This window comes from Hydractinia symbiolongicarpus, chromosome 9 (genome assembly GCF_029227915.1).
Source record: "Hydractinia symbiolongicarpus strain clone_291-10 chromosome 9, HSymV2.1, whole genome shotgun sequence".
In the NCBI taxonomy this organism is placed as follows: domain Eukaryota; kingdom Metazoa; phylum Cnidaria; class Hydrozoa; order Anthoathecata; family Hydractiniidae; genus Hydractinia; species Hydractinia symbiolongicarpus.
Window position 1 is genome coordinate 14,334,840 of NC_079883.1, and position 15,217 is coordinate 14,350,056.

Sequence of the window (15,217 nt, forward strand, 5' to 3'; positions counted from 1 at the left end):
GAGTAGTGTTTTGGTATTGCTATATAGTTTTAGACGAGAATTGCGAGTATCCTTTAATTTTCTTCTGTAAAACGTATCAAGGAAGATAAAACCGGGAAAAGTATGCTGTATTTTATACTTATTTGAAACGTGTACAATTTTTTAACGCTCTTGATAAATCATGCCGGAATGAAGTCAAAAATATCAAGAACATAAAGGTCCGTTGTTCCGAAGTTAAACCTAATACGCATTTGGTGGGTTTCGAGTATTCTTTTGCGGTTAATTTGAATAAATGAAAAATTTCTGCTTATTTTTGCCTGTTTCCTTTTGTTTGAAAGAGTATAGTAAGGATTCAAAACGTGCAACCGCGTTTTTTGTAAGCCATGAATACAATCTGATTTAGATAAAAACATGTCGTCTTTGCTTTTCAAGATAAAGTCAGATTTGCTTCATATTACTTCGAGTAATAAAATAAAGCTACGTAAATTAGAAGACCCCATTCTACGTGAGGTGGCTAGTGAAGTCCCACCAGAACTTATTGCAACCAATGAATTTCGAGCATTTACTAATACCATGGTAACCATTATGCAAAATAATCGTGGTCAGGGAATTGCAGCACCGCAAGTTGGCGTCAACCTGCAAGTTATTGCTGTGCAATTCACCGAACAAGATTTAAAAATGGCGGAGAAGTGTTACGGAAATTTGGGAGTTAAGAAACGACAAATGAAAGTTTATCCCTTGAGAATTTTTATTAATCCTAAAATGCAAGTTGTTAATTTTGATACAACTGAATTTGAAGAGGGGTGCCTTAGTCTCGATAATACAAAAGGAATTGTTAAAAGATACAAAGAAATCGAATTGACGGCGATGAATGAGCAAGGCGAATTTGTCCGCCAAAATGTTTCTGGATGGATGGCGAGAATCATTCAACATGAAATTCATCATTTAAAAGGATTACTCATTGTTGATTATTTTGTACGAAAAAAACATTTGTGGAGTAAATAGATGAAGACAAAGTTATGATGGATTCTTAATTAATTGGATAGCCGCGCAAATTTGTTCAGGAGTCGCAATTTCCCGCACTCTTTATTTTATCCGAGAAAATATTTTCAAAAGAAAATATTTTGCAAATCAAATCTCCAATTTATACGATACGATACGATATATACCGTCTCTACGATATGTACTTTTTTTGTGAAATGCTATTCAAACAAATGACTTTTTTGACACCCATACAATGTAATTGTAAAAACTGTAAAGTTTCGCATATACAGAACACTTTTCATTTTCCCAGTTGCTAAAGGCAGTTTAATTTCAGTCTGGAAGTTGCTAAGAAATTGCTAAGCGTATAACATTCAAATTTTACAACATTGTACTTCAATGTTATGAATTAGGAAAAATCGACCTTCACTTCTTTAAAGAACTGCTTTGTACAAATATATTTCATTCTCACACATCCTTATAAAACATGTTTAATCCCGCTATTTTTTAAAACGGCAAGATGTGGAGACGCTTACTTGTTGTTCAGTGGTTTTATGTTTATTGGTGGATTTGAATTAGGGATTTACTTTGACATATTCGTTTTCATCTAAGCTTCAGTATGAGAGAAACTGTATTTTGATATCCTCGAAGAAAGCTTAGTTAACTATGCTAATTTGCTTCATGCCACTAAATACCTGGGCGTTCATTTATTTTGAGTACCCTAACCTGGGCGTTTATTTCATACGTGTCAAATGGGTAAAATTAAATTGATAAGTAGATAACTTCTGTTGTATGTTTAAGTTTGAGTCTTTTAAAAGACTGTGCCAAAGTAATTTTTACACAAGTGAAATTATACGGTGGCAACCAGAAGACGCGAAGTATGCTCTGTTTATTGTTTGCAAAAATTGAGAAATAATATTTCGCGTTATTTATTGATCTATCTCAATTAGATTTGTTCAATGTATACTTTAATTTCTGTGTTTATGTCATAATACAGAAGTTTGAAAAACAGTAAAGTCATTCCCGAGACAAAATATCTTAAAAAAGAATCCTAAATGACACCTATAATGCATAGTGTAACTTGTTGACGCATGAAACATTTGATGCCAAAACATACTTAGCTAAATGATAACCTGCTAATAAAACAGCACATCTTTTTTTTAACTGAAACTTATTGCAGTTACCAAGATAATTTTTCTTGTATATTTTAGTCGTGAGACAATAATTTTCTGCAGTTTTTTGAAAAAAATATGATCGTGCTTGTTTCATTTACACAAAATGCAACCTTAGACAGTAAAAAAGAGAAGTGCAAAAACATGTTTGCGCTTTCTTAAACATTGCCGAATTTGCCATTTTAAGGTTTTCCGCGCTATTTGTGCTAAAGCCGCCATTAATGAGTTTGTGGAAACAATTTTCGTTTTGAGCTTCCACTGTTAAGGCTAACCATGGGCACCGCCTAAACTTTTTAATATTTTTTTAGTCCTCTGCATTTATGCTGCGATCAACCTTTTCGCCAAAGATTCTAGATCCTTAAATTAAGCGAAATATTTTTTTAGGATCATAAAATATAAAAGACTTGCAGGAAAGTGATAATTTTTCCAAAATTTAATGATTTTTCAGTTGAACATAATTTTACGTTTCACACTGTATAAAAGAAATAATTGTCTCTACGACGGCTGTACAGACTCTTCGTATAAAGGGTCGCTCTGTTGAGCTGAACCCTCGGGAATGATTTCCTTTTCCTGCTCAAAAAAAGCCCTAATATGACGACGGTAATTTTTCTCAACGCCACCACATGAAATCACTTCTCGGCGAAGCTGATTCCAATAAAAGGGATTCCATGCTGAATTTGATAATTTCTTGTGAAACATCACCAAGCGCTATTTACAGTATCTATCTGCTTTCATTTTTTCTCGTCTATCCAGCATGGCTTCATGTAATTTACCCGCGCTTTTTGCTTTCTCTAAATTTGAAGTTGGGCCGTCATGCAGCTTCAATCTATGGTCACCAAAGCTTTGAAATTGCTTGACATAATTGATTTCAAACTGCCTCACATCTCCGACTTCTTCTTCATCGCTTGCCTTCTTCTTTTTACTAGATAGAAAATGATTATTTTTTCATAAATTATATCAAGTCCAAGTATACGAACAAGATTATTTTTAGCGGTTTTTATTGTCAACAATTTGCTACGGTTCTGTGTGAAAATATTCTGAATTTTATAAATCTTAATTCCGAAATTAACACACGAACTAAATTTATAGTGTAACAGTCGCGGTAAATCAAATTTTATTCTTTGCAAATTATTCCCGCTTTTGATTGAAGTTTACAACAAACTTTTTGAGAAAACTTGAATTTTACAATTTATTTCTTATTTCGTTTCTTTTTAAAATCATGTTTTAGAGATTTTTCACATTAATGATGAAAAAAGTTATCGCACTGAAGTCTCGTGCAATACACGTATTTCTCTCGTTATGATGTATTTGTTTTTACTTCTTTCGCCTAACAGCTGGGAAAAAAACCAGCAAAAATATCAGAATTCGAAAAATAAATGTCATATAACCATCTTTATCTAAGCAAATTTCTATTCCTCACCTTCTGGACATATTAGTTCGCAAACATATGATTTCGCGTTCTTTTGCTGTCCGACAGATCGATTTCAATTCGTTATCATCAGTAACTGTGACAAAATATCCATTGTGTCCTTGCAGAGCTACTTTCTTGTCTTGGATCACCACTTCCAACTGTTCTTGCGGACCAACAGCTTCAGAACGTGCCAGTATCTCCCCACGTGCATTCACTGATACGTATTTACCTAAGGAACAAAGCACTTTAAAATTCTTACAAATATTAGCATGATAAAAGTAGCAATCTTATTTGCCAATTGGCCACTCAGGGTTGGGGCAAACGAACAGCTTAAAGACCTTGTATGCATAGCCATATACCTCTGCATAATCAGGGTTTCCACTCTGTTATAGACTACATTATGTGCACCGTCCTTAATATTCACTTTACCTTGTGCTTAATACTGCATATGAATCCGACATGGATGCAGAAAAACTACTGAAAAAGACAAAATAAAAGGTAAGAATTTGCTTTGCTAGGAACGTTTGTGAAAATAGAATTCATTATTAATTTTTGAAAGAATATAATTTTTCGGATAAAATTTTTTCTAATTTTCACGGATACTTGAGGTTTTGGGAATCTCTTTGACAGTTTTTTCTTCTTGCCATCAGGGTAGGATGTAAACAAATCGGAAATATTTTGCTTCAACTTATTTCATAAATGTTATTTCACAATAACTTCTTAAAAATTTTGGGGTGAATATTTTTGTAAAAATCAAAAAAATCCAAATTATGTGCTACAGTATAAAACATCTACTATACTCTGTATATTTTACAAATTTTTTGTTTACACTTTCAATTGGCTAGAGCAAACCATTGGATAAGGAAACTTGATTCACTGGGAATTTTATTGTATGTCAATTTAAATTTATTGTGATGGATTTTAGAACCACAGGAAATGTAATTGCCTATGTTATAAACTTGTGTTATGGCAATTGGTTATTGTCCACTTTGTTTAAAACATTTTGTTTGCAGGCTTTTTAATGAACTTATGAGCAAACCGTTTTTTAAAAAGAAGCACAAATGTTTTTTTAAAGTGGATTCTTTTCCAGTTTTAAACAACTAGCAATTAATAGTGAATTAGGGGTCATACAATAACACAATAACAATAATAGCGGTCAAACCGAAGACAAATAAACATCATACCATAGCCTGATTTCAATGCTATTTTATTATCAGTTATGCGTATCATGGAAAACATTTCTTCTTGCTCCGGCCCGTTATCAGTATCACCATGTTTTACACCGAGTTGCAACGTACCATTATCAACTGCAAATATATACGCACTATTGTACATTTGTAAAGCCACGGTGCAGCCTGTTATATGTTCAAATGTTTGGATTGACCACCATCCACCATGATCTTTAGCATCGTCATCAGCAGGGATGTCTGACACAGGTTCTTCATTTTTTCGCTTCTTTTTATTTTTTTTCGGTTTTGACACAGTGCTTCCTTTTAACTTCAACTTACCAATTTTGACTTGCTTGTATTCTGACATGGCTAATACAGAACACAGATAAAAATAATAACACTTTTAAAAAAAACACTTTCTGCATTAAATGAACACGAAAATATCAATAAAGAAATTTAGGTTTATCAACATTCTCATTTTATTCATAATAAGAAATAAGAAAGACGTGTGAAGACATCTGACAGAGCAGGCAATATGCTGTGCGTACAAAAAATTGCACTTCAATATGTAGTTTTGTTTACATTGCTCTGTCATTCTTGTGCTAGGCTTATAACGTTAATTGCATTATAAGAATAATAACTACAAATTTAATAAAATCTCAAATTTTATACACCTATACTCTGTCATCTTCAGCCTAAATATTTTACATAAAGCTTGTAGTATTTATAAGTACAAGGAATACATAGACAGAAGTCAAATTTATAAACAATTTTATGTAAGGACTGATAATTAGTCATGTGACAACAGATGAAATGATATTTTTGGCAAATGCCAAACTCATGTTTATAATTATTTGATATCGTTTAATTGCACAAAATTTGAATCCCTATACACATTGTTTTATTTACAAGAAACACGTTTATAAGAAACCTACATGTAGAAACCAAAAATCAGGAAACTTTTATTACTATACATTCTATATGTCTATTTCTAAAATAAGAAGCTGTTTCTAATTAATTCTTACAATCAATTGAAGATGTTACAATCATCACTAGGGAGTAAGTAGTTTTATCAGGTTACTGTACCTAAGTTTCCAATGGGAATAATACACACCATCCAACCATCAATAAAACAAGTGCTCAATTTACAAGGTCATTGCATTTTTACTGCAGATAAGTTAACTTTAAAAGAGCGCACATTCTATCACAAAAAAATTGAAATTAGGAAATTAAATAAGAAACGTTTGGAACTAAAAACATGGAATTCAGCCTACAAATAAGAAACTTTTAGAACTGCCAGGTTTCTTATGAAATAAAAAATTACAAAACAATAGATTTTGCAATCCGTCTCTGTATTTGGTAGGATTAGCCGTGTGGTTTACTCTTCTTTCAGTTATCAACAACCCAAAGAATAAGGCTAAACTATTAATGCATTCTCACAACACCTTGTATACTGAGACAGTTACTTTAGCCCTTTTTTTGTTCTCTACAAAGGTAATTAGAAAAATAAGGCTAGTTTTAAGTTCTCTTTCGAACTTACTTTTTTAAATGGCTATATATTTTGTCTTCAATCAGGTTAATGAGAAAATTATTGAACTTTTTGTGCACAGATGTCACACTGTGAAGATCAACTGTTAGTTGGGTGAATGAGCATTGATAATTTACACATTCACAGTGTCCAGTCACATAGTTATAAGAAAGTGAAATTAGAAATCAGGCTTGGATAGGTTATTGGAGAAACAAATAAGAATTTCAGTAGCATCTCAAAGCTATTAATGCATTCTCACAACACCTTGCATACTGAGACAGTTACTTTAGCCCTTTCTTTGTTCTCTACAAAGGTAATTAGAAAAATTATTCTAGAAATTTGCAAAATAAGGATCAAAAGTGGTCTCGAAATTAATACACATCACTCTCAGTGTTTTGAGGAATTTTAGATTTCACCATTATTAACAATAAGTAAAGAGGACTAGCAATTGTACTGGAGAAATATTGTTTCAGATAGACTGCTAACACAGTGGTGTTATAACATGTAATGACATGATCCTCCCATCCCAGCACATTGTTTTGTACATATCAACAAAACAAATCTCAAAAACGCAAGGCCTTGTTTTACCGATGCCTGCAAGAAACATTCAATAAGTGCTTATTAGTTCTAAATAGTGAATCCATTTTATTGATGTTTTATAAGTTGGCTGAATAGTTACTATTTGTTGTTGTGCATTATCACAATATGTGGGTTAATAGCTATGAAAATTGTCTCCTTTCAAAAATCAAGTTTGGGGTAAATTGGGGATGTCGGGCTTCCCTCGTCATCCAAATAGGATGAAGATCATTTGTTTCCTTAACAAATGAGTTGCGTTTCCACGAGATATGCCATAGCAGGTAGTAGGTATTTCCACGAGATTTGCAGAGATGTAGGCAATTTCCACGAGATTCGCTGAGGCAATTTCCACAAGATTTACTGAGATGTAGGCATTTCCATGAGATACGCAGGTGTTTCCACGAGATACACCCCAGGTGAGTTAGTGTTTCCACTAGATACGCAGACGTTTCCACGAGATTCGACTTACTAAGGGTAAGGATGGAAACACATGCATCTGGTTTGGGCCCCCCTGATACCAAACCTGACACCCCCTGAGGGGGGGGGATTTAAAAACAATCCAAACAACAAGATAATCATAGTTCTTTATAATTCCTTTTCAAGATTTCATAACCCGTTTTATAATGGAGATAGTGTTTCTTTTTTTGTCCGAACTGATACCTGGAACGATTCAGCCTTTGCTAGGGGAGTCTTATTATCTTTTAGTCATGTCATTATCTTTCTCAGCAGCTAAGCTGTATGTTTCAATGTCTGTTTCTAGACTTTTGATGCAAGACTCCACAGCCTGCTTATTTTCCTTCACATCTGCAATCTCCTCCATTTTCAACTTCCTCTTTCTTTCCTTTTCATCGTTATTTACTTTCTTCGTCTGGATCTCTAAAGCAGAAGTATATCTACTATGGGCGAGCTTGTAGCTTTTCAACAACTTGTTTGGTAATGGCATTTTTGTGATTGGTATTCCACTGTTGTTGATATGATCATATACAACTCTTTGAGAAATGAGAGGGACTTCTTCAAGGATTTCTGTCAGCAGCTCGTTGTTTAAAGAAAAACCTTGCTCAAAAGATGCTTGTCCATGGGACAAAACAAAGATAAGCTTGAAAACTTTGTTGGAACTCCATGCATCAATTCTCCAAAAAAGCTGTCGATCTTTCTTTCTGATTTAAATGCTAAGAACTTATCCTTTTACTCCTGGTTTGCTGACTGAATTAAAGTATCATACTCCTTTTTTGTCAATTCGGACTTTTCGGATGACAGCCACTTACTTTCAAATTGTCAGCTAGGTGTCCAAACAAAGTAATGCATCTCTTTTTGTTGGTAACCATGTGGTAGGGTACAATGGATGAAGCCTTACGACAAATTAAATAGTTGAGCGTGCATCTTTCCTGCAACTTTTTCAACAAAGTCTTTCATAAAGGATCTGTTTTTGTCGATTGAGATGGTTTTTGTTTTCAGCAAAGATTTTGTGGCTGTTGGAAGTGCTTTTTACCTCCTGCATGACTGACTAATGCCAAAACTCCCATATTTGAAATATCAAAATCTTTCGAACAGTAACTGCAATATGCTCTCCATCTGTTAGCCTTCTTTAACCATCCTGAAAACCTCTCATCTGCAAGCCAACTTTTGTTAATTACACACTTATCTTTCTTTTTAGACATAATTTTTACTATTATATAATAAATAATATAAACTTGTTATCATACTAAAAAATATCTATGATATCAACACATACTTAAATAACCAAATTTATGAAAAAGGAAATTATAAAAATGAATTGACACATGAATTATGTGCAGTTTATATAACTGGCTATATCATTTGAGTAATTAAATCTGCATGAAGGAAAGTAGTAGTAAAAAATGATGAAATAAATTTCAGTAGTGTTCCAGGAGATTTTCTATTTTCCTGTTCTCCAGAAGTCATCTTCCAGGAGTAAATTTAATTCCAGGAGTTTCCAGGAGTAGTGGCCACCCTTCCCCCTTTCCCCAAACTCAAGTGTAGTTATAACACGAAACAAGAGAAATATACTTTTAATAATATCTGTCATTGTTGTTGTTTGCTTCTGTGTTGTTGCTTCAGAACCATAGCAATTAAGGTGCTGAGTAGCCACTATAAATAATATATATCAAGGAAATTTATCAGAAACCTAATCATAAATAAATAGTCAGGCCATTGATTTATATATTTATGATTACTAGCTTTCTAGTACTTATTAAGGATACTATGTCTTAGAGTATGGCTTTTATAACAGATTCTATATAAGAAATTCTTTTAATGTGAAATCTTGGGAAGGAAAAGAGCTTTTTAAAAAATAAAAAAGACTGGTTAACCAACTTTTTAATCTCTATAATAGTATAACATCAAACTTGGGTTCCCTTTAAGTATAAATCAATTCTAGATTTATTTAATTGATACCCCAAAAGTCACTCACCACAAAACGCATATTTTGCAATTCAATATTACGAATGGGTGGGGTTTATTGTCAAATTTTCTTAGCACACTAATTTAGGTTGACTATTGATAAGCTAAGCTAGCTGTTGCCTGATTGGAGATGCTTAAAACTACTTCAATTTTTTTTTCCAAAAAAATTTTATGCTGATTTCACAGTCGCTCACATAAAAGCTAGTTAGTGAGTTTGTTGGGAGAAAATATTTTTCCTAATTGGGGTAAGAATTTTACAGATTTTATATCATTAGAAAGCTCAGGATGTTCTTTAGTAATGTGATATGATGATGATCGCTTAGCGTGAAACTCATGTACTCATGAGACTTATGTACATATTTTAAGTTTTATTTTATAAATAAAAGAATGATTATTAGCTTTACAGTTTTCGTATTGAGCACTCTTTCAATAGCTTTCCTTTTCAAGATAGTGTAATAAACATTTTTTTTCGATTTTTTGCTATTAGCTAAAAATACTTAGCAGTCCTATTCGGTGATTCGGTTTTACGTCATAACAATTTCTTTGGAGGTAAAAAGTTTCCGTATTTTAGGTAAAGAGAGTGCAGAGCTAGGCAGATTTTGGAGTTTTAAGAACAATGTTAGAAAGTTTGAGCTAAGATAATTTTTTGGAGCAAAATCCAGATAGCTAAGTATCATTTCCAGACAGATTTTTATTGTGATTATCTTTCGTTAGCTAATTATTCTTCCACTTTCACATTTTTTACCATTCTTCTCCCTACGAACTAGGTTTGTTTTCACCCAGCGAAAATTTAAAAATAGTGGATGTAGCACAAATGCGACTCGTCAATTAAGCCAAATGTCAATCATCACTACGGCAACAAAGCTGAATCGCCGAATTCTAAATATAGACCATTTTTTGTGTATGAGGTAGTTGGTTCGATTTCATGTTGAGAACAATGAGTATGTGTACACTTTTGTGAAAGTAAAAAAAGCAGGACTAACAACGGGTAAAATGGCTGTTAATAAAAATTAAAGAGATTTTGGGTGTAACGTGTGTAAGATATAAGAGGAACTGGAATTAAATTTTAACTAACTATATTCTTTTCTAATTCTTCTTTAAAAAATTACTAATTTCAAGCAAATATTTTCTTTCTTGGAATACTGCTGTCTATTGTTTATATCTTCTACCTACAGAAATGCTTGCAAAACTGCAAACTGTTTAGCTAGTAGCTAACTTTAAACATTTGGTAAATTATCATTAATAACGTATATACTATAAAATTCAGTGCAACTCATAGTTTCACTTCAATGAAACACTATTTTATAGATATTATCAGCAAATTGCTAAGAAAGCTAGTTACAGTAAAATAGGTTTGGCATATTTCAAAATTGGCAAAAAAAACTCTCATCACATCTCAGGCGCCATTATGCTTATAAGCTGAAGCACAATGATGGAGAGATATAGAGAGCATTATGGGTGGTGTATGCGGGCGCTCACATGGTCTTGTGTCTTCTGTTCTCTCAGTCGTCCCGTGCCGTTGTCTTTCTTTTTGAATACAAAAGTTCAAGTCTAGCGAGGTAGGTACTGCTGATGTTGTTGCGAACTAGAACAAGAATAAAGTTTATAATCCTAATTTTAATTTTTTAACTATTTTTAACATCCAAAAAGTTAAAAAACGATATATGTAGCCAGCTATAGATACAGGTACAGGCTCTGTTGTTATTTAGTATATATTGCCCGTTTTCTAGGGTTTTGTAAAAGTAAACCAGTCTTGGTAGAAGTAGATTTTTGTGGATTCAAAATCTTTACCCTTCTCTAAAACCTTTTTTTTTTGGCTCTGATAGTGCATATCTCTATAATAATTGTCAAATTTTACTTCTGTTTCACGTCATATTTTAACTTACCTTTATCTTTATTGTCTTATTGTGCTTTAAGGACAGTCATTAAAATGGGTGACAGATACACAGGAACCAGTGTGTATGTTGGAGCATTAAGTCCTTATACAAATGAAGATGACTTATACAATTTGTTTAAACCATTTGGCAACATTAGTAACGGTAAGTACCAATGTAGCCAACCTACTGTTTTATCTGAGAATGTAGTTGGTTAACCCTATTTAAACTTAGTTGCTTTTTTAAAAAAGAAATAAATACTGGCTGCAAACTAAAAGAATACAAAAAATGAGAAGTTAGAAGGCTAAATTAAATGATCTGTATTCATTGAAGTAGGGGATTTTAGAACTAATAATTTACTCTTAAATATAGAGCAACCCTACCAACCCGCTAGTTTTTAACCGTCCTTTTTTACTGGAAACCCTGTCCTATTTTTCTAACTATGCAATCTGTTAAATTTTCTAATTGATGTACAAGTCATCAAAGGAAAAACAAACTATTAACAAGAACATATCATGCATTTTGTGTTTTAGATTACTGGTATTTTATTACAATATATGGTTTTTTGTAGTTGCTGTTATAACTGACAGGGAAACTGGTGAACCTAAAGGATTTGCTTTTGTAAACTTTGAAAATGAACAAGATGCACAAGATGCTGTGGCTGGTGCCAATGGTGAGGTAAGTTGTGGCAAAATTATTATTTACATAAATATGCCTGAAACGTTATTTCTTGTATTTGTCCCAGTATCAAAGCAAACAACAATATGCAATATTAGATACTTTGTATTTAGGAAATCAGAGGAAATCAAATAACTGTGGAGATTTCTAAACCAAAACGATTTAGCTCCAGAGGAGGTGGTGGTGACCGTGGATTTAGAGGAAGTCGTGGCTATCGAGGTGGTGGTGGAGATCGTTATGGTGGTGGTGGTGACAGATATGGTGGTGGTAGAGAAAGGTATAATAATGATGGTGGTGATCGTTATGGTGGTGGTGGCAGAGGCGATCGTTATGGTGGAGGGGGAGATCGTTATGGTGGAGGAGGAGATCGTTATGGTGGTGGAAGTGATCGCTATAGTGGTGGTGATCGTTATGGTGGTGGTGGTGATAGGTATAGCAGCAGAGGTGATCGTTATGGTAGTAGTAGTGACAGGCATGGTGGTGGTGGTGGTAGGGATAGATACAATGAAGGCAGTGACAGATATGGTGGTGGGGACAGATATGGTGGTGAAGGTGAACGGTATAGTGGCGGGGGAGGTGATCGGTATGGTGGAGGCAGTGATCGTTTTGGAGGTGGAAGAGGTAGAGGTTATGGTGGCAGAGGAGGTTCACGAGGTGGACGTGGAAACTTTGGAAGCAGATATTAAAGGTACTTCATTTGTTTTTATTTTTTAACATTTAACCCTTTCATTACGTGTTTCACACACAGCAGGTTATGGGAATTACCAATTTTTTAATGTTTCTTTTTCTGTTTCAAAGGAAAATGGTAATATCTACACAAAATTAGTCTGGTTGAAAATGGCATTCAGGTTTAACAAAATTTAAGTAAACATAGACAAGTTTTTGTTATTGACTCCTTAAAAACAGCAATGATATTGACACGGTAAAATTGGCTGGAAACTGACTTGTTACAATTATGAACACCCTCGAATGTCACTTAACCTTTCAAGAAACGAAAAACGGATCTAGAGATTGAAACCAACATACACTTTTGTAGCTTTTTCTGGGGAAACAGTAAAAAAAATTTAGTAAATTAGTGTCAAAGGCTCAGTAATGAAAGGGTTAATTTTTAGTTAACTAGCTTCAATAATCAATGTTATGTCTCAACATCGTGTAAATGCCATATTTACAATCCTCAGTATATACAATGGAAATGCACTAACAACAATATGCAGTAACCTAACTTTCTTTATTATCGAAGGATACAACCTGTTAACAGCTGCCAGTGATAAAAGATTGTGTAAATAATATGCATTCAGCAATACAACAGATCAAAACGTATCACGCAAAATGCAGATGACATGTCAATCAGTTAATGGAAAACGGAATAAACAATACGGACTCTCTTTTATCATGTTATGCTCTTGATTAAATTGTATGAGTGGGCTCAAGTCAGTTTTATATAATACATGTAAATATTCTTAAAAGTTATTGTTATCCTACCATTCCATTGCACTGCAATTTACTGAAAATTCTGTGATGAATGATTTAATACAACTTGCAAACCCAGACGTAATGTTACCAATGTCAGAGTGCTATATATTGCAATCGCAAAGTATATTACAATCATGTAAGTTTGATAGTGTGTTGCATGTTTTTATTGAGCTAATAATTAAATCAGTTACATACATGCCAATCTCTTTCACTTTACTACAATAATAACACCAGTTGTCAATCAAAGTGGATGTACGCCAAGAAAACTAACTATATTGACACACCGAAGCAATCTCACATTGACGCAAATCAGCATTAGGATCAATTTCAAAAGTTCAAGGTTATGTAGCAAACGCACATCACACGGTATTGTTCCTTTTTACACAGTCCTCATTTATATTGACACAGATTGCATGCATTTGTAGAAAGTCAACATGATTTGAAAAACTAAAAGTGGTGTTATTTTTCAAATTTTTACCTTTTTGTGCATCCAGTTCATTATAAATTGAACTGCTCTGATGTATCAATGATGTAACAAGTTAAAAAACAACCAACAAAAAATTGGATTTAACCACAAAACAAATGTCAACTTACACCAACTTTTTTGTGTTCATTCTATTATTGATTTTTGCAAAAATACACTATTCAGTATATTATCAACACACAAATTAATATATATATTTCAAGTTAGTCATCAATCTTTACTATGTCAACAATGTTTTCCAAATTATCAATTCTGCATTTCAACGGCCCAAAATGAGTAATATGTATTTTGTTTGAAACAGAGAATTGTTCATGAGATCTGTATCAGTTGGTGTAACAATTCTTTAGATTTTTCAACGGTTACTTTGATTCTACTTTCTACTTCTTTTTTTTTAGGGAAAACTGCAAGTGTTAACGAAGACAATGCTCTGCATCATTTAAAATAAGGATGGTATGAATTATAACTTACATTATATCCTGTGTTGGCTCGGTGATGGGAGCAAACACCCAATTTTTGTTACGTTGAGAGCTTGCCTTATAATTTTTTTGGTGGCATTGCTATTTCACTCTTGCCCTGTTAATTTATGACTGGATGGTTTTATGGCTTGTTGCGTTTTGCGTGAATTTAATTTTAGAAACTGCAAAAAAAATTTCCACATGCTTGTATGGATACAGTATGGGGGCTGGTTCTGTTTTCCAAGCTAAAATCAGCCATCTGGTAATCTCGGTTTCCTCACTAATGCTTATAAAAATCAACAACCTGTAATATGGAAAGTCAACCCGTTAACTAGTATCTTGCTTTTTTCCACCAAGATCCTAGCAAGGCAGACTGAATTTTCTCGATGTAATAGCTCCCAGCTGTCCTTAGTGCTGTTTAATCTTTTTAAATACGTGTTGAGTGTTGAATTCTATTTCAATTTTCGATTTAGTTATACAAAGAGTATTTCTCAACAACACGAATTATGGTCAGGTTTACCACACCCAGCAAAAAAGTAGTATATTTTTTATTCTTGGCAACTCAAATTAGGCAAAATCTGCGTTTTGTGTTGTTTTTGCTTTATTTTTAGAACATTTGGTGGTTTGTTGAAAAGCAGTAAATAGAAGACCGGGTCTAGGCTGCTTGTGATATTGATTGTGGCACCATCATGAGGAAATGTAAAATTTAAAGGGTGGCCATATATAAAGTAAGGCTTGGCATTGTTAGATGCGATAGAATCTGCACGTTCACGTGAGGACAAAGCTGGAGCTCAATTCCGGGGTCGATATCCGTGTGAGTTGAGATGTACTTATACTGATCGATGTGTTAATGAGAAAACAACATTAATGGAAATAATGCGTCTTTTTTGATTTCGCACCAAACATTGTTTATGTACGAGAAAAAAGAAAACCCCGAGAAGTTTAAAGTTTTGAATTTGATATTCTGTATAAGAAACAGTGTACATTGATGGTTTTCTTCTCTAAACCTGTTCTTG

At 33.4% G+C, this 15,217-nt stretch overlaps 2 protein-coding genes across 5 annotated transcripts; one reads left to right on the top strand and one right to left on the bottom strand.

Annotated features, from left to right (window-relative positions):
• Positions 1–2,536: 2,536 nt before the first annotated feature.
• Positions 2,537–10,555, bottom strand: LOC130657321 (protein FRG1-like). The gene is made up of 4 exons (XM_057460301.1): positions 8,845–10,555; positions 4,728–5,081; positions 3,553–3,772; positions 2,537–3,054 (listed from the first exon to the last, which is right to left on the bottom strand). Exons 1-4 carry the CDS (start codon positions 8,861–8,863, stop codon positions 2,841–2,843), a joined length of 807 nt encoding a protein of 268 aa, XP_057316284.1. The 5' UTR covers positions 8,864–10,555; the 3' UTR covers positions 2,537–2,840.
• A 102-nt stretch (positions 10,556–10,657) lies between these two features.
• LOC130657320 (uncharacterized) lies at positions 10,658–15,078 on the top strand. Of its 4 annotated transcripts, XR_008985108.1 has the most exons (6): positions 10,658–10,796; positions 11,155–11,276; positions 11,683–11,789; positions 11,903–12,477; positions 14,142–14,196; positions 14,675–15,078. XR_008985108.1 is itself a non-coding variant. In XM_057460299.1 (5 exons), the coding sequence occupies exons 1-4, from the start codon at positions 10,717–10,719 to the stop codon at positions 12,473–12,475; spliced, it is 882 nt and encodes a 293-aa protein (XP_057316282.1). In that variant the 5' UTR covers positions 10,658–10,716; the 3' UTR covers positions 12,476–12,477; positions 14,142–15,078. The 4 variants fall into 4 exon arrangements, 3 of the variants coding, with proteins under 3 accessions (XP_057316282.1, XP_057316281.1, XP_057316283.1); XM_057460299.1 differs by having other exon boundaries at positions 14,142–15,078; XM_057460298.1 differs by lacking the exons at positions 14,142–14,196; positions 14,675–15,078 and adding an exon at positions 13,030–13,255.
• The last annotated feature ends 139 nt before the right edge of the window (positions 15,079–15,217 follow it).

Excerpts from the sequence above, each read along its gene's own strand:
- LOC130657321 (XM_057460301.1), bottom strand. Across the intron at positions 3,773-4,727 it reads AGCATTGAAATCAGGCTATG|GTAAATACGTATCAGTGAAT; the intron begins GTATGATGTTTA and ends TTTGTTCCTTAG. Across the intron at positions 3,055-3,552 it reads CGAACTAATATGTCCAGAAG|TAAAAAGAAGAAGGCAAGCG; the intron begins GTGAGGAATAGA and ends TTTTCTATCTAG.
- LOC130657320 (XM_057460299.1), top strand. The coding sequence starts at position 10,717 with ATGGTCTTGTGTCTTCTGTTCTCTCAGTCGTCCCGTGCCGTTGTCTTT. Across the intron at positions 10,797-11,154 it reads AAAAGTTCAAGTCTAGCGAG|GACAGTCATTAAAATGGGTG; the intron begins GTAGGTACTGCT and ends TTGTGCTTTAAG. Across the intron at positions 11,277-11,682 it reads ATTTGGCAACATTAGTAACG|TTGCTGTTATAACTGACAGG; the intron begins GTAAGTACCAAT and ends GGTTTTTTGTAG.